At 46.7% G+C, this 24,055-nt stretch overlaps 1 protein-coding gene across 1 annotated transcript in view; it reads right to left on the bottom strand.

Moving 5' to 3' along the window:
- Positions 1–24,055, bottom strand: part of NHEJ1 (non-homologous end joining factor 1) — a 563,453-nt gene that overhangs the window by 535,235 nt on the left and 4,163 nt on the right. The window contains exon 2 of the mRNA XM_069227136.1: positions 1,171–1,355. Within this exon, the coding sequence (XP_069083237.1) occupies positions 1,171–1,347 (177 nt within the window). The 5' untranslated portion in view covers positions 1,348–1,355. The remainder of the gene's footprint in view (positions 1–1,170; positions 1,356–24,055) is intronic.

Raw genomic sequence — 24,055 nt, forward strand, 5'->3', positions numbered from 1 at the left:
AGAGCATTAGTATTATCTACTTTAGCCTCTGTTAAGCCTCTGGGGAACCCCTGGACTCTGTACACAATATATCTCATTTTGATAAAGTATATAAAGAGCCAACTTCCTTCACTAGCCTTTCCACCCAGAAATGTAAAACCTGAAGAAGTCCTCCTCTGGCACTGAAAGGCAGAGACTCAAGACGAGCTAATCCCACTTACACTCACACCATACGTATGTAGTTTTTCAGTAGATTTTATTTGTGTGTGTATAATGGCTTGTGGGTATGCAGAGAGCTTTTCAACTGTTGCTTCTCAATATGTTTAAAACTATTTATGCCGCTGATACTCACATCCATACTCTCAACCCAAGTGTGCAGTTAACCCCACATTGGCCTAAAACGCAACCTGCTGTCACTGGTCTGTAAAACATCTCTGTCGAAATATTAAGCTGCACAGTAAATAAACAGGCACACATTGCATAAGTCTAAAGCTAAAATTGGAACTGCTGTCGTGGTCTTTGGCCAAATACAGAAATGTTCATGCTTTAAAGTGTATTTTTGAGCAATCATTCCAAGGTTTACTGTGGAAATCTTTCAGAAAGGTTAATACAGACACATCATTTAGTGCAACACAGGACGAAATGGTCCTGCTCCTCTTGGGTTCATAACCTTAAGAGTAGTTGTGGATGGATGCTCCCTAACACCTGGCCCTGAATCCTGGATCACCGATCCTAAAAAGGCAGTGAAGGAAACAGGGCCTTAAGGAGGTCGCTTAAGATTCTGCTACTCTGTGGTCTCTACAGCCTCACGTGTCGACTCTCTGAGAACAAGTTTTGTTAAAAGCTGAGGGGAAGTTTAAACATATACCTTTCTAGCCTATCTTCAATCTTTCACTTGGGGCAAAGGGCCATACAACTATAAATTACACATGTGCCTTCTCTTTCAGTGTATACATAGATTACTTCCTCAGCAGCAATGTGCGTACAACCACGGCAGGAACAGGAGTGTTTACTTCATGCAGACGTACAAGGATGGGTGCATTGCTGCAGAAGAAACACAGGGAAAGATGGAAAAAATTGCACACCACACACAAAATCGAACAACCCCACCATATACTAGTCACATTATGGGTTACATCCCCGCATTCTATACACAATTCTTCCTGTACATACAATCGATATTCTTCTTACCTGGGATCGTGCCTGGACCACCAGAGCATCTGCTTGCTCATACCACGCACTGCTGAGGTCCGAGACGAGCAGAGCGTAGCCAGTATCTGTGAAGCAGGCCTTGGCCATGAAGCGAGAGCTGCCAAAGGAGACAGACTTCCAGGGCTCTGCAAGAAGACATGTATCCAGATCCTGCATCGTCTCGCCTGCAAAAGAGAACACATGCGGGTTTAGGAGGTAGAAAGCTGAAGATGAACAGTTTCAGCAAACCACTATCAGCACAAGCAAGGCCAGGAGGAGCCGGGAGCACACTCACATTGTGAATCAGCTTTGAAATGACTCCCAACATAACAACGCAACTCAAAACAAATGATTTCTTATGAAATACACACACAGTTTAATGGTCAATGTTATTATTATGGACTAATCCCACCATTCAGTTTGATCTGCACAAACGCCATTATGCATTTGCATTTCATTGTTGAGAACAGATAACCCTCATTCCATCATTGACTATGGATACAAAAGGTAACATTGAAAATCATTTTTTATTGACAACACCAATTAGCACAATTACATTTTTTAGAAGTCATTCTTTTGATCAGTAACATCCAAGCATGAGTACTATGTTCACTTAATACAGATATTACAACCCAAGTAGATTAATTGACCATATTCTGCAAGCACTGGTTTAGTCCAGGGTTCAGTTCTTTCGATGCATTCAGCGTGTCAGCTGCCTGGTCAGTAACACACGTTCAGCTTCACTCTTGCTTTTAGTTTTTTGGCTTTTTTCTTATTAATAAAATAAAGATAATCTGATGGTTGCTTTTATGTAAATGCAAATAAAACTAACTAGTTTCACTGAACGTTTTAAACAAGCTTGTTATTGTCTATATTATTTACATGCTAATACTACAGCTCTTTATTTTAAGGAGAACATAATTACTTTTAAAGTACACCAAATACTCAAAGTATACAACGCACACACCCACAACAAAATGGAAAAGAATGAGAAAAGGAAAACAACTCACACATCTCCAATGATACACATCAAGGAAATAAAACAATGTTGCTCACAGTCACTAATGTACGTCTAACAAAACAAAAATGTACAAAGCGTGTCAGGCGGTCACTTTCTTTTGAAAGCACATATCAAGGATGCTTAACCACATTTTGCAACCAGTGTTCAAACTGATTTTGGTTGTAGATTTACCCTCTTTAACAATTTACTTCCCCACAATCACAGCCTCAGTCATCACAAGGCTCTGGCACCCACATTCACAAGAAGACTGATGATAGATCCAAAGCTACTGTTTAAGCAGAACACATCTGTGCAATATATCCCATGCACCACTCTGGAGCATGCAGCCCTGTCCTAAACTATGAAGTATCAAGTCTCTGGTGAAGCCTACTTCTTCGGCCTTGGTACACATGACAATCATGCTTGCATGTATGTACACTGTAAACTGGTTTGGGATAAGGGTTGGGCTCTGTGGTTTGGTTGGTCACACCAAGTGTACCCCTACATTATTGATTATGGCTGCAATCCTATCGGTCTCTCCTGTTTAAACTTGTGTGCCAGTCCCCAGTATCTAGTTTGTTGGTACATATAGCTGGGCCTGGATGCCACCAGTTTCTGTTGACTGCATGTATGTGGCCATAAGCATGGAGTGCAGGGGCTACGGTTACCTTATGGAACACAGGAATCCATTTTGGAATTCCTGTGTGTGATTCACGGACCAGATGGAGGCTGGAGGTAGCCTGACACACAGGTGACGTATATTGCCGACTTTGCCAAACTCTGGCCTGTGGGAAGGCAGGAGACAGAGGGCCCGGTTACATACTTTTGATATTTCAGCCCATGCCATGATATCTTATCTAATTAAATGGAACTTTATGTTCATGGACCTCGCTGGAAAAAGAATGTTGATATTAATTTTAAAAGATGAACACAAAAATACATCATTGAACTCCATTATACAATTTGTTTACACTTAGTTCAGACAACAATACCTATAATTTAACTAGGTGGGATGATGGCTTTTACAGTGCACAGATAGTTTGTGTCTCGTGGCTGCTCCTTATTTCCCTAGTGGCGTTACCTCTTGCAGGTCAACCAATGGTGGTGTAAAGGCCCCTCCCTCCTTACTGCCAACGCTTTGGATTTCTCTTACTGCAGACTTCCATGCCCACCCCTTCTTATTGGTGACATTTGAAGGGAAAGGCTGCGGCTTGGCATGTTTGGTGGGAATAAGCCCAGTGGCAGAACCATACAAGGCCACATAAACATGCATGTGGAATCCACAAACTCAATCTGGAAATGTAGTAAAAGTATGGGGCTGAAACTGGCACCAGTCAGTGTTCCAGGAATTCTGTGATCCTTGCAGAGGCAACACCTCTGCAGGGTGTCAAAGATGCTTCTGTGATCCGGAGCTGGTGTCTGTGGCATGCCCTGGAGTCTCAGGAGTCCTGGTGGAAGTGCTGAGAAGCTGTCTTAAGAAGAGGTCTTCTCCTACCGCTGAGAGTGAAGCGCTATAGGTGCTTCTGCAGAAGAAGACTTGATAGAAGAGCCCTGCTCAACTGAGTGGAAAAAAAAAAAAAAAAGACGCTGACCAGCAGAGGACCGAAGCGAAGAACATCAAGGCATTACCAACATTGTGAACTCCAGGGGAGATAGCACAAACCTGTTGTGTGCCCCTGAGACCCCATTTGCTAAGTGTGTCCCCGGCTGCCCCCATCTGGGCTTCATGCTTATTTCAGCGCTCCCTCCTGGCCCGAGAGTGTTCTGTGATGTTGCCAGTGCAGACTGAAACAAACAGCTAGGAGCTCCACTGCTTTGGATCTGCTCATAACCTTGCAGGTCCCGTACAGTTCCCAAAGCAGGATGCTGCCTAATAACTGCAAGCAACAATTCCTCTCCATTGCAACATTGTGGAGTGCTGTGGGGTGCACACCTGCAACCTTTGCCCATCTATCCTTGTTGCATCCTTGGCATTGTGGAGCATGGGTTCTCATGGACAACTCCAATCCTCCACTGGACTATGTCCTCCCCTGTCAGTAGAGCTCCCCCTGCAAGCGGCATCTGGGTGGGCTCCTCTCATTTGGACAGGGGTTACTTTTTGCTTTTGTTAGCAGCTACTGCGAGTGCAACTACTCCTAGGCCAACCAGCACTGATCTGCACAACCGCAGCGGTCGCTGAGAGAAGGCGGGGCCAGGAGGGCGTTGACAACAGCACCACTGTGGTTAAAGCAGCTGCACCTCCCTTCCAGCTAAAGAACCCGGCAGAGTGGTCTTCTGCCCATGACAAACTTTTTGTAATGTCATCCTGAAATACATTTAGCTCCCCACATAGCTGTAAAGGCACATTAGCACAGAGAGCTCAAGGACCGACGCACGTGGTCACACCATTGTGAAAAATGTGTTGTCCATCCTACAGTAATTAGCCTAAATCCAGGTATCACACTGTGTTGATCTGAGCAGTATTTAATTGTGTGTGGAATAAAGTACTTTTCTTAATCGGAGGTCAAGCACAGGATGGAAAGTCAATTCATTAATGGCTATTCTGTGAGTTAGTGAATTTGGGGTCTCTAAAGCACATCACCACCCCCCTCAGTAAACCTTGGACTGTTCACCTCACAAATCTGAGGTGAAGTGCTAAAGGAGGGTACCTGGTGCTCAGTTTTTGGATCTTGAAGTAGGCCAGGCCTAGGACATCAGAGGTAAATGGACCCAATTAACACAACTGAGGCCTAATGACCTTATATTCCCTGGGGACCAAGAACTGTTCCAACACTACTGTATTCATCAACTAAAACATCAAACCAGGCCACCCTGGCAGCTACAATCCACCTAAACAAGTGCACATGCATGAGCTTGACTGAATCTAACAAAGGCTGAGAGGCCTCCAGCCCTTAACTCTGACCGCGAGGGTCAATCTTGTTGACCAGGTGCTTGTTTGCAGCCTTCTGGTCCAAAGTTCAGGTTCCAGGGATCCATAAATCCAGAATTTGAAGTGAGTTACACACAAGTTCAAATCCTGGCTCCCCTGTACTCTGGGCGTAACTCCTTCTGGAGCCTGAGGAAGGCTTTCTCTCTGTTCTTATCGAGTGCCTAGTAGCAGGTGGGTTTATGAGGTGGAGCATAACACTCTATTCTGAAGCGCTGTGCAGCTTCTCAAAATGGAGATCTCATGTTCTCCACAGACCATTCCTGTCCATAATGTTTCCATAGCATGCCTTACCTAAAGATATTATTATGAGACAGCCCAGTTGCTGCAAAAAAACAACAGAAATCAAATAGAGTGCACAACTCAACAGTTTTTGGAGACAGTGGACGGCACCAAACCTAAACTTCCACTACACTGCACCTTTGGAATTCCTAATGTGCAGGAGTAATCCGGAGCATCATTTGTGGGTGTGTATGAGAAGTGTGTTATAAACAGATAAACTGTAATTCTAATGTCCAATAAAGCCAATGGGTACACTTTGACTGGAGAAGTGTCAAAGTGTGCTTCAAGACGCTAGACTGGAGCTGCTTCAGATCATGTGCATGAACCTCACAAAGTGCTGCTTCCTCAGGTTGCCCTGTATCACCGGTGAACAGCCACCTGAGTCCAGAACCCATGTCTGGAGTCAGTCATGCATCCAATACAGACACCTCAGGTTGTCCCATGATAAAGGTGAGTTGCTCATCTACTTCTCTTTCTTTCCCACTTGTACTTATAGTGATACATTTATGGCAACAGCAACCAATAAAATACCAAAACATGAAAGGAGAAAAACAGGACTGAACAACTTACTGCTGCTGTGGGAAAACCTGAGAACTATGAGATTCAAGGAGAAGTGCCTTGAATGTGCCCCAAAGAGTGTCAATGATGCCTCTAGTCAAGCCCTATATTGTTCTCTGGCCTTGTAACATTTCAGTCCTTTCTCAGCTCACCTTAACTACATCCAGGGTTAGTCCTTTCTCAGCACTCATCTCCAAACTGTACCCACTTTCATCATAATACTAATATATATATTTGTAGGAAGCTGACTCTGTATATACTACATCAAAACGAGATACAGTGTGCACAGAGTCCAGGGGTTCCCCAGAGGCTTAACAGAGGCTAAAGTAGATAATTTGAATGCTCTCTTTTGTGGTAGTGTGGTCGAGCAGTTAGGCTAATCAGAGGGTTGTGCAAAGCATTTGTTGTACACACACAGGCAATAGAAGAAGCACACACTCAATGTCTTAACTCCAGACCAATGTTTTTTACATAGCAAAAATATATTTTCTTAATTTATTTCTAGAATCCCAAGATTCAAGTTGCAGGTAAGTACTACAATAGATTCACATTTCACACATATATCAACAATACTTTGTTTGAAACCAATAAGTTGTACAGTTTTTTAAATATTGGCAATAATCTGTTTTAAAAATGGACAGAGTGCAATTTTCAGAAACAGTTCCTGGAGGGAAGAAATGTTAATTCGATTTACAGGCAAGTACTTGACTTACAGTTCCAGTCTCCGAGAGTTAGGAATTCCACCGCAGGGGGTTCAGGTTAACCCCAAACACCCAACACCAGCAACACAGGGCCGGCCAGGTGCAGAGGTCAAAAGTGAAGCAAATTTAATGTGGGCACTTACGGAGACAGGGGGCACTCGGATTCAGATCTGCAGGCAGGTAAGTACCTGCTTCTTCGGAGGGCAGACCTGGGAGGTTTAGAGGAGCACTGGGGGCCCACAAGTAGGCACCAAACACGCACCCTCGGCATCACTGGGCTGACAGGTGGAGGGTGGAAACAAGATGGCTGGTCTCCAATGATCCTCTATAAGGGGATCCCAAGGGTCACTCAGAGTCTGCAGGCGAGGTCCAGGAGGTCATCTCGGGCAAACCACACATTGGACAGGGAGAAGGGGCTGCCTGGTGGATGCTGTTGCACCAGAGGTCGGGTTCTCCAAGGCCTGGGGGCTGCAGGTGCAGTGGTCTTTTTAGGCATCGGTTATCTTCGTTCGGAGCTTTGCGGTCAAGTGGGTCCTCAGGATTCCCTCTGCAGGCATCATCGTGGAGGGGTAGAAAGGTCAACCTATGGTGGGCACTTGCTCACAATCGCCTGGGGATCCTGGTTGAGCCACCTGGACACGGCCATGGGCGTCGGGTGCAGAGTGGTCAGGACTCACACATTCGGAGTGGTGCTGGAGTCCTTGGTTGTTGTTTCTTCTTGAACAGGGCCACTGTCCACAGGAGTTCTTGGTCCTTTCGAGTGCAGGGCAGTCCTCTGGAGCTTGGCAGAGGTCGCTGGTCCCGCTGGATGCGTCGCTATTCTTTTGCAGGTTCTTTGAAGCAGGAGACAGGCCGGTAGGGCTGGGGCCGAGTCAGTTGTTGTCTTTCTTCCTTCTCTGCTGGGGTTCAGCTAATCAGTCCTTCTTCTTTCTTGTTAGGTCACCAAGAATCTTGTGAGCTGGGTTCAGGGAGGCCCTGAAATCCTAGATTTAGGGGCGTTTTAGGGGTCAGAGGGCAGTATCCAATAGCTACTGTCCCGGAGGGTGGCTACACCCTCCTTGTGCCCACTCCCTTTTGGGGGGGTGGAGGGGGGCACAAACCTAATCCTATTGGTTCCTGTCCTCCAAACCAAGATGGAGGATTCTGCTGGGAGGGGGGGGGGGGGGAACACCTCGGCTCTGGATACCCTAGGGGTGGTCCTGGCTGGGGCGGTCACTTCTCCCTCCTACACCTCCCGAGGGCCACCCTCCCACCCCCCAGGGCTGGGCTGGAAGGGGAATTGCTTCCCCCTCCAACCCCGTCAATCCCGATCTAATGACGTCAGCGCCAAGGGGGGCAGAATCCACTAGGCACCAGGGATTTTGTTTGTGTATGTGTGTGTTTTTTTGTGTGGGGTGTGGCTCCTTGGGCAAGGGACACCTCCCTAAAGGGGCATAATGTTTTTTGCCGTTTCTGCCACTCTTGGGGGGGGGAAGAGGGGGTGGCAGATTGTTTTTGTGGGGGGGGGGGAGAGACAGAAGCCACAGTGACGCCAGGGATGGTTTGCGCTTTGTTTGTTTTGTAGGGGGAGGTGGCCTCTTAGGCAAGGGTTGCCCCCCCCCCACCTCAGAGGGGGAAAAACACTGTTGGGCACTTCTCCTTTTTTAGGAGCATCTGCCCCCAAGATGCCAGGGATTTTTCTTGTTGCTTTGTTTTTTTTGTGTTTGGAGGGGTGCCCCCTTTGATAACGGTCACCCCCCTCCCCCCAAAGGGTGCAATGCACTGTTGGGCAGTTCTGTCGTCCTTGGGGGCAGATCAGCTTTTTTTTTTTTAGGCCCATATGCCCCCAAGGGGGCAGAATCCACTTTGCACCAGGGATCCTGTGTGGGGGGTGGCCCCTTGGGCAAGGGATTCAACACAGTACTGGTGGCCATTTCTGCCCCCTTGGGGGCAGATCGGCCTAGTTTTTAAAGGCCCATCTGGGCAGAGACCACTAAACACCAGGGAAAATTTCTAAATGTTTGGTGGCGGGTGTTTGTCAACTGGTGAAGTATTTGCATTTGTGATTATAACAGTTTATTTCTCCTTTTTGTTCTAGTTCAAAGCTTTTGCTTCCTTTGCTGTGGCTCGTTGCGGTTTTGGCAGTGGTTTACCTGTGGTTTTGCGTAGTTGCATGTTTTAGGTAAGTAAATAAATTTACTCCAAATGAGTATTGCTGCCATGCATGAATGACGTTTGTAGGATTGTGTGTGAAATTGTCCTTAGATTTTTGCACAATGATATTTGTGTTGTCTTTTGTCTAATTTCCTTTTTTTTTTTTTTTTTTTTAGTGGGATATCATTGGTGATTGCTGCGTCTGTGCAGATTAGTTGATGGTGAGTCTAGCTTTTTCAAGCAAGTGAGTGGTATAGTTTTTAAATACATAACTCTTTGTGATAAAGCCACACTTTGTTTATTACTTATTTTAGACAGTGCGGGTTGTTGTTGGTGCATTTGTCAAGTTACTTTTCTAAGAAAGGATCATAGCTAGCCCAGGGTGACCGCTCAGCAGGTTGTTAGTATGCTTTTCTGTCGTCTTCTGATCATGGTTATGAGATTGGCTATGCACCCGAGGCAGAGGAGGAAGAGAGAGATTCTGGCAGTAAGGTTTCTGCCCCAGAGGAGTCTTCTGATGAGGAAGCCACTCTCTCTGCAGATGAAGGGCCTGTTTTAGAGGAGGACACTGACGCCCCAACAGTGTAGCAGCCAGCGGCTGAAAGGCTTCTCATTGGAAGACCTGAACTCTGGGTTGCCCCAAACATGGAGCAGCCACAGTTGCCTGCCTTTACTGGTCTCCCAGGGTGTAGAGTAAATACAGAAAACTTTTTGCCTGTCAATTTCTTTCAGTTGTTTTTGGACGATGTATTTTTGGAAGAGATTGTTGAGCAGACTAATTTGAATGCGGAGCAGTATTTGAGGGACAACGCTGCCAGACTTAGGCCTCAGTCTAGAGCTACCCAGTGGATTCCCACAAATCTGGAAGAGATGAAAAAGTTCTTGGGTTTAACTTTTTGATGGGATTGATAAGGAATCTGTCATTGACTTCTTATTGGTCTATTTGTCCCTTGATGCCAACACCTATGTTTCCTGCAACCATGACTCATAATCGGTATTTGCTTCTTCTTTGGATGCTTATTTTGTTGACAATGCTTTAGCCTTGCCACAAGATCATCCTGATTGTGACAGTCTTTTTAAGATTAGGCCTGTCCTTGATCACCTTGTAGATCGGTTTTCAGAGGTCTATGCTCCAGGCAAAGAATTAAGTGTGGACGAGTCTTTGTTCCTGTTCCAGGGTAGTTTGGTTTTTAGGCAGAACATTCCTAGCAAAAGGGCACAGTATGGAATTAAATTGCATATGCTGTCTGAAAGTAGTACAGGATATGTTTATAATTTCCGGGTCTACACTGGTAGGGATTCCAGTATTGAACCCCCTGATTGTCCACCCACTTTTGGAGTTGGTGCGAAAATTGTGAGGGAACTTGGTAGACGACAGTTTAACAAAGGTCACCATTTGTATGAAGATAACTTAATTACTGGAGTTCAGTTGTTCAAGGACTTGTTTGGAGTGGACACTGTTGCTTGTGGCACAATCCGCTCTAACCGGAAAGACTATCCAAGAGAGCTTGTCTGTAAAAAAACTTGAGCGGGGACAGTGCAGTGCCTTGAGAAATGATGAGCTGCTAGCTCTGAAATTTGTAGACAGGAGGAATGTGTACATGCTAACTACCATCCATGATGAGAGTACTTCACCTGTGGCTGTTTGGGGTCAAGTTGCTGAAGTGTGCAAACGTGTGCATATTAGACTACAATAAGCACATGGGTGGTGTTGATAGAGTAGATCAGAGGTTGGAACACTACACTGCAGTTCGTAAGTCTTACGTTTGGTATAAAAAGTTAGCGATTCATTTGTTTAATCTAGCAACTTTTAATACTTTTATTGTGTTTGTGAGAAAGTAGCCTCTTTCTAGCCTTGTTACCCCCACTTTTGGCCTGTTTGTGAGTGTATGTCAGGGTGTTTTCACTGTCTCACTGGGATCCTGCTAGCCAGGGCCCAGTGCTCATAGTGAAAACCATATGTTTTCAGTACGTTTGTTATGTGTCACTGGGACCCTGCTAGTCAGGACCCCAGTGCTCATAAGTTTGTGGCCTATATGTATGTGTTCCCTGCGTGGTGCCTAACTGTCTCACTGAGGCTCTGCTAACCAGAACCTCAGTGGTTATGCTCTCTCTGTACAAATTGTCACTAACAGGCTAGTGACCAATTTCACCAATTCACATTGGCATACTGGAACACCCTTATAATTCCCTAGTATATGGTACTGAGGTACCCAGGGTATTGGGGTTCCAGGAGATCCCTATGAGCTGCAGCATTTCTTTTGCCACCCATAGGGAGCTCTGACAATTCTTACACAGGCCTGCCACTGCAGCCTGAGTGAAATAATGCTTACATTATTTCACAGCCATTTTCACTGCACTTAAGTAACTTATAAGTCACCTATATGTCTAACCTTTACCTGGTAAAGGTTAGGGGCAAAGTTATTTAGTGTGTGGGCACCCTGGCACTAGCCAAGGTGCCCCCACATTGTTCAGGGCAAATTCCCCGGACTTTGTGAGTGCGGGGACACCATTACACGCGTGCACTACACATAGGTCACTACCTATGTGTAGCTTCACAATGGTAACTCCGAATATGGCCATGTAACATGTCTATGATCATGGAATTGCCCCCTCTATGCCATCCTGGCATGGTTGGCACAATCCCATGATCCCAGTGGTCTATAGCACAGACCCTGGTACTGCCAAACTGCCTTTTCAGGGGTTTCACTGCAGCTGCTGCTGCTGCCAACCCCTCAGACAGGTTTCTGCCCTCCTGGGGTCCAGCCAGGCCTGGCCCAGGATGGCAGAACAAAAGACTTCCTCAGAGAGAGGGTGTTACACCCTCTCCCTTTGGAAAATGGTGTGAAGGCAGGGGAGGAGTAGCCTCCCCCAGCCTCTGGAAATGCTTTCATGGGCACAGATGGTGCCCATTTCTGCATAAGCCAGTCTACACTGGTTCAGGGACCCCTCAGCCCTGCTCTGGCGCGAAACTGGACAAAGGAAAGGGGAGTGACCACTCCCCTGACCTGCACCTCCCCTGGGAGGTGCCCAGAGCTCCTCCAGTGTGCTCCAGACCTCTGCCATCTTGGAAACAGAGGTGCTGCTGGCACACTGGACTGCTCTGAGTGGCCAGGGCCAGCAGGTGAGGTCAGAGACTCCTTCTGATAGGCTCCTTCAGGTGTTGCTAGCCTATCCTCTCTCCTAAGTAGCCAAACCCTCTTTTCTGGCTATTTAGGGTCTCTGCTTTGGGGATTTCCTTAGATAACGAATGCAAGAGCTCATCAGAGTTCCTCTGCATCTCTCTCTTCACCTTCTGCCAAGGAATCGACTGCTGACCGCGCTGGAAGCCTGCAAAACTGCAACAAAGTAGCTAAGACGACTACTGCAACTCTGTAACGCTGATCCTGCCGCCTTCTCGACTATTTTCCTGGTGGTGCATGCTGTGGGGGTAGTCTGCCTCCTCTCAGCACTAGAAGCTCCGAAGAAATCTCCCGTGGGTCGACGGAATCTTCCCCCTGCTACCGCAGGCACCAAAGAACTGCATCACCGGTCCCCTGGGTCTCCTCTCAGCACGACGAGCGAGGTCCCTTGAATCCAGCAACAGTGTCCAAGTGACTCCTACAGTCCAGTGACTCTTCAGTCCAAGTTTGGTGGAGGTAAGTCCTTGCCTCCCCACGCCAGACTGCATTGCTGGGAACCGCGACTTTTGCAGCTACTCCGGCCTCTGTGCACTTCCGGCGGAAATCCTTTGTGCACAGCCAAGCCTGGGTCCACTGCACTCTAACCTGCATTGCACGACTTTCTAAGTTGTCCTCCAGCGGCGTGGGACTCCTTTGTGCAACTTCGGGTGAGCACCGTTTCACTCCTCTTCGTAGTGCCTGTTCCGGCACTTCTGCGGGTGCTGCCTACTTCTGAGAGGGCTCCTTGTCTTGCTCGACGCCCCCTCTGTCCCCAGACGCAATTGGCGACATCCTGGTCCCTCCTGGGCCACAGCAGCATCCAAAAACCCTAACCGCACGATTTGCAGCTAGCAAGGCTTGTTGGCGGTCTTTCGGCGGGAAAACACTTCTGCACGACTCTCCACGGCGTGGGGGATCCATCCTCCAAAGGGGAAGTCTCTAGCCCTTGTCGTTCCTGCAGAATCCTCAGCTTCTACTGTCCAGTAGCAGCTTCTTTGCACCCACAGCTGGCATTTCCTGGGCATCTGCCCATCTCCGACTTGCTTGTGACTTTTGGACTTGGTCCCCTTGTTCCACAGGTACCCTCGACTGGAAATCCATTGTTGTTGCATTGCTGATTTGTGTCTTTCCTGCAGAATTCCCCTATCACGACTTCTTTGTCCTTTGGGGAACTTTAGTGCACTTTGCACTCACTTTTCAGGGTCTTGGGGTGGGCTATTTTTCTAACCCTCACTATTTTCTAATAGTCCCAGCGACCCTCTACAAGGTCACATAGGTTTGGGGTCCATTCGTGGTTCGCATTCCACTTTTGGAGTATATGGTTTGTGTTGCCCCTATCCCTATGTGTCCCCATTGCATCCTATTGTAACTATACATTGTTTGCACTGTTTTCTAAGACTATACTGCATATTTTTGGTATTGTGTACATATATCTTGTGTATATTTGCTATCCTCATACTGAGGGTACACTCTGAGATACTTTGGCATATTGTCATAAAAATAAAGTACCTTTATTTTTAGTATATCTGTGTATTGTGTTTTCTCATGATATTGTGCAAGTGACACTAGTGGTACAGTAGGAGCTTCACTCGTCTCCTAGTTCAGCCTAAACTGCTCTGCTAAGCTACCATTATCTATCAGCCTAAGCTGCTAGACACCCTATACACTAATAAGGGATACCTGGGCCTGGTGCAAGGTGTAAGTACCCCTTGGTACTCACTACAAGCCAGTTCAGCCTCCTACAGTGTTTAAGGATTGTTCCCGAGTCAAGGATGAAATTTGTTACATTTCAGGAGTCAGTGAGAGAGCTGTGTTGCGGTGGACCATGCAAGAGTTCCTAGAGTAGCAGTGGTGGAGGATGTGGCTAGATTGAAAGATGACCACTTTCCTGATCAGATTCCTCCCACTCCCAAAAAAAGACTTTTCTGTGAAGAAATGTAGAGTCTGTGCCCGATGAGGTATTCAGAGGGAGACTCGGATGTACTGCCCCGATTGCCCTTCAACACCTGGGCTGAGTGTGGCCGTCTGTTTCAGGAGTTACCACACCAGAAAGAACTTTTGGGAAATACCGTGAGCGTAAACTGCCTATTTTATATTTTCATATGTTCAGTTTCACGGTTGGCATTACTGTCATGTATTTAGTTAGAGCTTTTGTGTTTGTAGTTTTGTACTTACTTATAATTAGTTAGTGGTTTCTTTGTTGTTTAAAAAACAAACAAGTGATGGCGGTGTGCGTGGAGTGGCGCTTGGCTGGCGGTGTGCGTGGAGTGGCGCTTGGCTGGCGGTGTGCGTGGAGTGGCGCTTGGCTGGCGGTGTAAATAGTGACTTGTTGGCCACTGCAACACACTGCCAGCCAAACGCCAGTCCACACACCCCCATCAGCTGGTGTGTTTGCTGTATCAGGCATGTGGGCGTATGAAAGTGATGGGCCCTTGAATGACGCTGTCTGTGGATGCGAGTGTTGTAATGTGCCGGGCCGACGGCTGGCAGTGTGAATGGTCTTGAGAATGTCATGTAGGAAAGGTGTGCGAATGGACTGTAAAGCGGTTGGTGCCTTGACACGGCTTTGCAGCTCACGAGCTGTGAGTCATTGGTTCCGTTTTTTGGCCTTTCAGTTATTAACAGTGCATTTCATTTTTATGAAATCTCTTGTTAATAAAATTTGATCTACTGAACCATCACTCACCCTCATGCCAAATCCAACCAGTATGTGTGGAAAAAATGCAAAAACCTGCTCTGCTGTAATCACACCCGTGACGTGCTAGGTGTCTCGGGTGGGACCCCGATGATGAAGCATGCCACCAACTTGGTTGGTGTGTGAGGGGTCCTTTTAACATAACCTAAGTGCATTTCTTTTCACAATTTTAGTATTTGCAACATCACAGAAGAATATGGATACATCAAAATGATCTGTTTCAAAACTACCTCTTTTTCCTGGAGGGGGCCACCTGCGTTTTTGGTTCTAGGTGCGGCCTTCATCTAGGGAAACCCAGACATTTTTTTAAACTAGACACCCAGAGGAGTCCAGGGAGGTGTGGCTTGCGTGGATCCCCCCAAAAAGCATATTTTCTTCACTTTCCTTTGTAGAATCACTGCGCCGCCACACATTTCCTACGACCCAGCATTCCCCTCAGTCTCACAAGTAAAATGATACCTCACTTGTGTGGGTCTCCAAAGCAGAGTCAGTCTCAAAATGTATAAAAGAAAAAATTGTGCTTATCAACTCTCTGTGCTATCCCCTCCATCTCTACACATTTTTGGCCTTTTCCTGTTGCATGCACCTGGGCCACCCACACAAGTGAGGTACCATTTTTAATCGGGAGACTTAGGGGAACACTGGGTGGAAGGAAATTTGTGGCTCGTCTTAGATTCCAGAACTTTCCATCACCGAAATGTAAGGAAAAGGTGTTTTCTTTGCCAAATTTTGAGGTTTGCAATGGATTCTGGGTAAAAGAACCTTGTGAGACCCAAGTCACCCCATTCTGAATTTCCCTAGGTGTCTAGTTTTTAGAAAAGTCCAGGTTTGGTGGGTTTGCCTAGGTGCTGGCTGAGCTAGAGGCTAAAATCCACAGCTTTGCAAAAAACAGGTCAGTTTTCTCTAGGAAAATGTGCTGTGTCCACGTTGTGTTTTGGGGCATTTCCTGTCGGGGGCACTAGGCCTACCCACACAAGTGAGGTACCATTTTTATCGGGAGACTTGGGGGAACACTGGGTGGAAGGAAATGTGTGGCTCCTCTTAGATTCCTGAACTTTCCATCATTGAAATGTGAGGAAAAAGTATTTTTTTGCCAAATTTTTTAATTTCCAAAGAATTCTGGGTAACAGAACCTGGTGAGAGCCCCACAAGTCACCCCATTCTGAATTCCCCTAGGTGCCTAGTTTTAAAAAATGTCCAGGTTTGGTAGATTTCCCTGGGTGCTGGCTGAACTAAATGCCTAAATCTACAGCTAGGCACTTTGCAAAAAACAGGTCAGTTTTCTTTTGGAAAATGTGATGTGTCCATGTTGCGTTTCCTGTTGCAGGCATTAGGCCTACCCACACAAGTGAGGTACCATTTTTATCGGGGGACATGGGGGAACACAGAATAGAAGAACAAGTGTTATTGCCCCTGGTCTTTTTCTACATTTGTTCCTTCCAAATGTAAGACAGTGTGTAAAAAAATGTCCCTTTGAGAAACGCCCTGTAATTCCCATGCTAGTATGGGGACCCTGGAATTCAGAAATGTGCAAATAGCCACTGCTTCTCAACACCTTATCTTGTGCCCATTTTGGAAATACAAAGGTTTCCTTGATACCTATTTTTGACTCTTTATATTTTACCAAATAATTTACTGTATGCCCAGTACACACTGAAAAACCTCCGCAAGGTGCAGCTCAGTTATTGGCTCTGGGTACCTAGGGTTCTTGATGAACCTACTAGCCCAATATATCCCCGCAACCAGAAAAGTCCAGCAGACGTAACAGTATATTACTTTTGAAATTCTGACACGGCAGGAAAAAGTTACAGAGTAAAACGTGGAGTAAAATGGCTGTTTTTTTATCTCGATTTCAATCTTTTTTCATTTTAGCTGTTATTTTCCGTAGGAAAACCTTGTGGGATCTACACAATCACCCCTTGTTGAATTCAGAATTTTGTCTACTTTTCAGAGATGTTTAGCTTCCTGGGATTGCAATGGGTGCATCTGGAGTCATGGACCTTGAGGGTGGGACAATCTGTGGGTGGCACAATCTGTGCTGCTGTCCTCTTCTTAGTAACCCATGCCCTGGGTGCCTACTGAAGTAAAGTACCCGATTTTTGGCATGGATGCCCCCACTATTTGCCTGCTATCTGTGTGCTTTGACTGTTTTCACTGGGATCATGCTAACCATGACCCCAGTGATTGTGCTTTCTCCCCCCTAAATTTGGTTACCTAGAACTATGCACACCCCACAATTGGCATATTGGTGCCCCTATATAAGTCCTTAATATATGGTACTTAGGTACTGCAGGAAAGTGCCCCTTTTTGCCATGTTTACCCCCCCCCCACACACACACTTGTTGCCCAATATTGATGCTGACTTGACTGAGTGTGCTGGGATCCTGCTAACCAGACCCCAGCCCCAGTGTTCTTTACCCAAACTGTACTATTCTTCCCACAATTGGCCCACCCTTGGAACACAGTTAACGACCTTGTAAAAGGTACCCATGGTACCAAGGGCCCTGTGGCCAGGGAAGGGCCCCAAGGGCCGCAGCATGTTTTATGCCACCCTGGGGGACCCTTCACCAAGCCCATGCACACCGACATTAAAGCTTGTGTGTGCTTGTGGGGAGTAAAAGACAAAGTCGACATGGCACCCCTCTCAGGGTGCAATATCCACAAACCTCTGCCTGTGGCATGGGTAAGTCACCCCTTTAGCAGGCCTTACCGCCCTAAGGCAGAGTGCACTATACCACAGGTGAGGGCATAGTTGCATGAGCAATATGCCCCTACAGTGTCTAAGTCCATTCTTACACACTAAGTGCAGTGTGACCATACTGAGTATATGGACTGGGAGTTTGTCATTACGAACTCCTCAGCTCCATAATGGCTTCACTGAAGTCTGAGAAGTTTGGTATCAAACTTCTCAGCACAATAAACCCACACTGATGCCAGTGTTGGATTTATTGAAAAATGCACCCAGAGGGCATCTTAGAGATGCCCCTGTATTTTAGCCAAACTGCTAGTGCAGGACTGACCAGTCTGTGCCAGCCTGCCACTTTCAGACGAGTTTCTGACCACATGGAGTGAAAACCTTTGTGCCAGAAACAAAGCCTGCACTGGGTGGAGATGCTTCACACCTCCCCCCTGCAGGAACTGTAACACCTGGCGGTGAGCCTCAAATCCTCAGGCCTCTTGTTATAGTGCCCCATGAAACTCTAGCTAATGGAGATGTCCACCCCACGGACAAAGCCCCACTTTTTGAGGCAAGTCTGGTGGGAAAGTTAGGAAAAACAAGAGAGAGTGACCACTTCAGCTTGGACCACCCCTAAGGTGAAGTGACCCCAACCTTGGAAAATCCTCCATCTTGGTTTGGAGGACAGGAACCCATAGGGTTAGATCTGTGTCCCCCTCCCCAAAGGGAGTGGACACCGGAAAGGGTGTAGTCACCCTCAGGGACAGTAGCCATTGGCTACTGCCCTTTGACCCCTTGTAATGCCCCTAAATCCAGAATTTAAGGGCTCCCCTGAACTTAGCTCGCCAGATTCCTACAACCTCAAGAAGACGACAAGAAGAAAGAAGGACTACTAAGCTGACCTCCAGCAGAGAAGACCAAAGACACCAACTGACTTGGCCCCAGCCCTACAGGCCTGTCTGAAGCCATGCAACCAAAAGGCGACACATCCTGCAGGACCAGCAACCTCTTAAAAGCCTCAAAAGGACTGCCTGCACCGCAGAGGACCAAGAACTCCAGTGGACAGTGACCCTGTCCAGAAAGAAACACCAACAAAGGACTCCAGAAGCACCCCAGATCCACAAGTCCTGCCCACTCTGCACTCGATGCCCACGGCCCGTGTCCAGGTGGCCAAACTGACTAGAGCAGATCCCCAGGCAATTCCAACCTAGTGTCCACCCTGGGCTGACCCCTCCTGTCCAACACTACGACATGTGCAGCCTAATGCGGAGGACCCCCAACCCGACCGCCAGAGAACCGGACGAAGATACTCGATGCCCAAAGGTACCACTGCACCCGCAGCCGCAGCCCCCTGGCCTTGGGGAATTCGACCACTGGTCCAGCAGGCGGCCCTCCTCCCTCTCCAGCCTTTGGTTTTCTGGAACCGACACCCTGGACTTAGTCTGCAGCATCTTTTGTGAACCCAGGGTCCCCCTATTGAAAAGCATTGGGAGCCAGACGCTGTGTTTGTACCCTGCACCCAGCCACCCCTGTACCACTGAGGGTGTGTGTTTGATACTGACCTGTGGGCTCCCCGATGCTTCTCTAAACCCCCCAGGTCGGCCCTCCGAAAATGCTGGTACTTATCTGCAAGCAGGCCTGATTCCGAGTACCCCCAGTCTCCATAGGAGCCCATATTAAATCTACCTCAACTTTGACCTCTGCACCCAGCCGGCCTGTGTTGCTGGTGGTGCGTGTTTGGGGTTAACTTAAACTCCAACCTGTGGACATTCTAATCCCCGGGGACTGGAACTATAAGTCTTGTACTTACCTCAAAACAGTGCTAACTTTTCTTTCACCCAGAACTGTTTTTGAAAATTGCAATGTCGACTTTTGAAAGAAATTATTGCTATTTATTCGAAAACCGTATAACTTGCCAATTTGAAACAAAGTAGTATTGATACACATGTTGCATAACTACTTGAAAATGTACTTACCTCCAAACTGAATCTTGTGGTTCTAGAAATAAAGTACAAAATATATTTTTGCTATTTAAAACCATTGGCCTGGAGTTATTAATTGAGTGTGTGCTTTTTGTATTGCCATTTGGTGTACAACAAATGCTTTGCACTACCTTCTGATAAGCCTAACTGCTTGCCCACACTACAACAAAAGAGAGCATTAGTATTATCACCTTTTGGCTCTGTCAAACCAATTAGGGATCCACTGGACTCTCTGCACTGTGTACTTCTTTTTAGTGCACCATAGAGCCAGCTTCCTACATGCTCATAAACTTGACACCAATGAATACAGTTCTACAATTACAAATATTTATAGAATACAGTTGGAAAAATAATATAAAACCCCTTTCGTTAGGGATTAAGAAGAATCATCACAGTAAAAAACTTCAATTCACAGGGTTTGGCAGAGTAGGTGCCCAGCACCAAAACTCTTGCCTTCTATGGTAATCTGTGAGATTACATGTAACCAAATACCTATCTACAGCTTGTAAGACCATGTGATAACAATCTATTGCTAGAGGCCCACTGGCTTTAATAAATGCTTTCCACAACAAATAAGCCAGGCCTAGTGGGTTTCATAAGAAACAGACCAGAACTGTGGCATCTGGCATAACTTGCCCCAGGGCACCAATCAGGCCTACAGTTGTTCTCAGTGGCCTGCCACCAAAACCAACTCAGACCTACAGTACTGAGCATAAGCTTTCCCACAAGGCAAAAATCAGGTATAGCTATAAGATTGCTAATTTATACAAAATTGATTAAGCAAAATATTATCTCTCCTATGAGTCTGACAAGAATTCTCACAGACCAAATCTTCTCTATGCACGGTTTGGGTAACCAACACCCAACCCTTTAACTACTATTGTAATGTGTGAGATTCAACATAACGCAATACCTATTAGGATGCCTTATTATTGCATAACAACAATTAACCCTTAAACGCCTATTGACTTCAACTGATTTCCTCAATAAATTCATTTGGGCTACTGACTTTTTCGTAAGAGTTCATAATAAACAAGTCGAGCTTTTAGTCATGAACATTGGCTTGCCACCATAACCAACTTGGTCCTGTTTCCATCAGCCAAAACGTGCAACACAAGCACAGAACCTTGAATCAATCAAATTCTCTACTCAGTAAAACAAACATATAGGTGTAAAACAAACATATAGGTGTAACATAGGTAGAATGAAACCCCTCTCTCTTTAGTATTCCGAAAGCTCTTTTTTGTTGATCACATAGGGTCCAGCAAAAGCAGTGCTGTCAAGGCAGACATGAAAATACATGTGGATTACTGTAGCCCTGGGCATGTCGTATTGCGCACATACAACCAACTGCACTCTTAAGTCTAATGTTAATAACAGAAATGAAATGGGATATGCTCAGCATTATCAACTTATCTAAGACACTTCAGCAGTATTACAATGCCAAGGGTATGTCTCTGAAAGATCAAGCTGGTTCATACTTTATGCACATAAGCGTGCTTCTATAGGCCGCCATACTGCTACTGCCTCGTGTAGCTGGATAAACAAACAAAATAGTCACAGTTTTGTGGAGAGGAAGTACTGTTTCTGGTGAAGCATACAACTTCTGCCCAATCAGAACATGTAATCCGGTCCATCAACATGTGGGCAGAGCCAAAGACTCTCGCTGTGGTACTCCTAAAAGCTCATTTTTAGGTTGATAACAAGGTCTGGCAACAGCTGCACTGTCAAGCCAGACATAAAAAACATCCCTCCTGAGCACATCATTGCTAGTGCACATGAATAACACTAAAATGTTTATTTTATTCACAAATCTAGTAAGCTAATGTTTTATAACCGAACAATTTTTCCATCACCTGACTGGAAGCACTTAGCAGTTAACGCCCTACTCAAGAAACCCTCAGTCGACCGACCGAAGCCAACTAAGCAACTTCCTTCTCATCTCTCTCATCCCATCCCAAATTACCAAAGTAATACAGAAAACCATCAACAAGCAACTCAAGCCACCTTGAGCTACACCCCTTACTGGGGAACACTCGATCCGGATTCAGAAAGAACCACAGCACTGAAACAGCCCTCATTGCAGCCAAAGAAGACATCAGGTGCATTCTGGAAGAAGGAAAAATCATCTCCTACAATAACGACTCACAACTCATCCTCTCCCTGACAGATAAGACAACCAGCACCACCTGCATTATTGCGGTAGCAGAACGCATGAGAAACAGATGCCTGAAGCTCAACTCTGATAAGACTGAAGTTCTGGTCTTCAGAAACATAACCTCCCCATGCGACACCAACTGGTGGTCAACAGAACTAGGACGAACACCAACACCCACCAACCATGCCAGAAATCTAGGGATCATCATATAAGAGAAGATGAGCATGACGGCCAAAGTCTACAGAGTCCAAGTTATGCCAAGAAAGATCTTCAAGCGCCACGGGGGGAGCGTTTTGCTGTGCTCTGTACCGGCCCACCGAATATCCTGTATCAACTAGCAGGATCAGTGCAGCCCACATTGCAGTATGAGCAGCAAGATGTTCCTCGCTGGACAAGAGCACTACTGAGTGCTCCACAGTCCCAACCATCGCAGCAACGAGGGCCCTGGTGCGCCCTGGTGGCGGCATGGGATGTGAGGGAGGATCTGCCACAGCTGCATCGACTGCGGCAAGAGTGGCTGCAGCTTAAAGAGATTGGGTGGCACGTTAGGCGACCTGGAGCGAGGGTGAGGATCGACCGGCTGCTGAAAGAAGACACATAGGAGGTGAGGGCAGAGCAGCGCTCATCAGGTCTTGCGAGGTGCGCGGGAGGTCCGGGCCCCATGATCAGAAGGATACTTTTGATGATCATCGAGGTGCTGATGTGCAAAGTGCCATCGGAGCTGGATGAGGAACCCCTCTTTAAACAGGAATAAATGAACGCAATCTCATATAAGATGAGAGATACCATTGCCTGTCTTGTGTTATATGGGCCCACCACTATTACATGGGAGATACATTCAGTGAGATTGGCTGCCGGAGAGGGAGGCACTGAGGGTGGACACTGATTTTGGCTGCCAGAGGCTGGGTGTATCTGTCTGAGGAAATAGTATGCGATGAGTGAGCTAATTCTGAATAGTAGAGACCATTTAGGGCACTTGACAATCTCATTTGAGCATTCTACTAACTGGCCCCATCCACTATTTAGGCCTCCACCGCAAGCCGGGGATGCGGAGGGGGGAGGAATTCATCTGTCACTGCCCTCGTATCCTGTTCCCCTGCTGCGTGGAACCACAGTGGACCTCCCCTGAGCCGCTTAAATGACCAGTCAGGTAATGTCTTTGTCGTGACCAGACTGTGTTTGATTCACTGCTGTGTGCAGGAGGGGAGGCGCCTGAGATCTAGCACTACCCAGGACATCAGTATTGACACTTCCCTCATAGTGGGACACAGCTCAAGCCTTCTATCTTTCTCTGTTGGTGTTTAGTGGAGTAGATTGTGTCCTGCACAAAGCCTCCTAAACCTCCGAGGCAGGTCGCCTTTAGTATTGATAAATCAATCACCCAGGTTGGTACAATGGTGCAACTGATGATTGCAGGGAGTTCTTTGACATTCTCACTCCTGCCATACTGTGCGACCTCCAGTCGCTGGGGACTTTGAGGGGGGGGGGGGTTATAACAACTGTGTGTCCGATAGCCAACTTGATAGAACTACCCCGGTCATGTAGGGTGTGGCATGTCTCCGCACCACATGTCATTTGCAGGAATGGATCACACAACACCACCTACATGATATTTGGCGTCTACACAACCCTATGACACGAGAATATTCTTACTACATGCACGATCTCCAACCACTCACCACTGATGTAAATGTTGGCTTGGGGAAGAGAACGAACTGTGACACCCACATAGCAGCTCCAGCCGGAGGCCCTGGTAGAGGCTCCTTATAGGGATGCCCCTGCTAATCTCATTGATACATTTTTTGTGCATAACCACAAGACGGCATCATCTAGGGCGTTGGAGTCGGAGGGACATAAGGTTGTGGTTCGGGGCCACTGCATGGGGGCGACTTGGGAGGGTTTGAAGAGCACTGACTGATAACCTCCTTCGTTTAGAGGGTGAGATGAGAACTGTGGAAAAGGGGGAAACAATAAACCAACCTGATCATGTGGAGCAGTTGCATACCTTGAGAGGGGAATATAGAGAATCAGAAACACTGTTGGGGAGGCAGGATTACAGGCAATGGTTGGCTACGATGCATGCAGAGGGAGACCGATCTGGCAGATTACTGGTGTGACTAGTTAAAGAAGACACATAAAGACAGCCAATAGGTGCTATACCCTTACATGACAGCACAATAGTGAATACATAGGTGGCCATAAATACTGCTTTCAAAGAATATTATCAATCACTGTATCAGGCTGCTCCTCCGGTGGACCGCATGCATCCATATCTTGCCGGGCTAACGCTTCCCACACTCTTGCCGATGGGCAGGGAAGACTTAGAGGCCCACATACAACTGTCTGAAATTAAACTAGCCATAAAACAGATTGCCAGAAATAAGACACCGGGCACTGATGATCTTCCCACTGAATACCACACACACAACCCAACTATACTAGCACCCAAGCTCCTAGAGGTGTTCAATGAGGCACGCCAGATGGGTCAGTTACCCTGTGCACTCAGAGAGACATTGATAGTGGTCCTACTTAAACCTGCTTGCGACCCATTAGATGTATGGTCGTATCAACCATTATCACTATTGAATTTAGACTGTAAAATCCTGGGGAAA

The sequence above is a fragment of the Pleurodeles waltl genome, chromosome 3_2 (assembly GCF_031143425.1).
Source record: "Pleurodeles waltl isolate 20211129_DDA chromosome 3_2, aPleWal1.hap1.20221129, whole genome shotgun sequence".
In the NCBI taxonomy this organism is placed as follows: Eukaryota; Metazoa; Chordata; class Amphibia; order Caudata; family Salamandridae; genus Pleurodeles; species Pleurodeles waltl.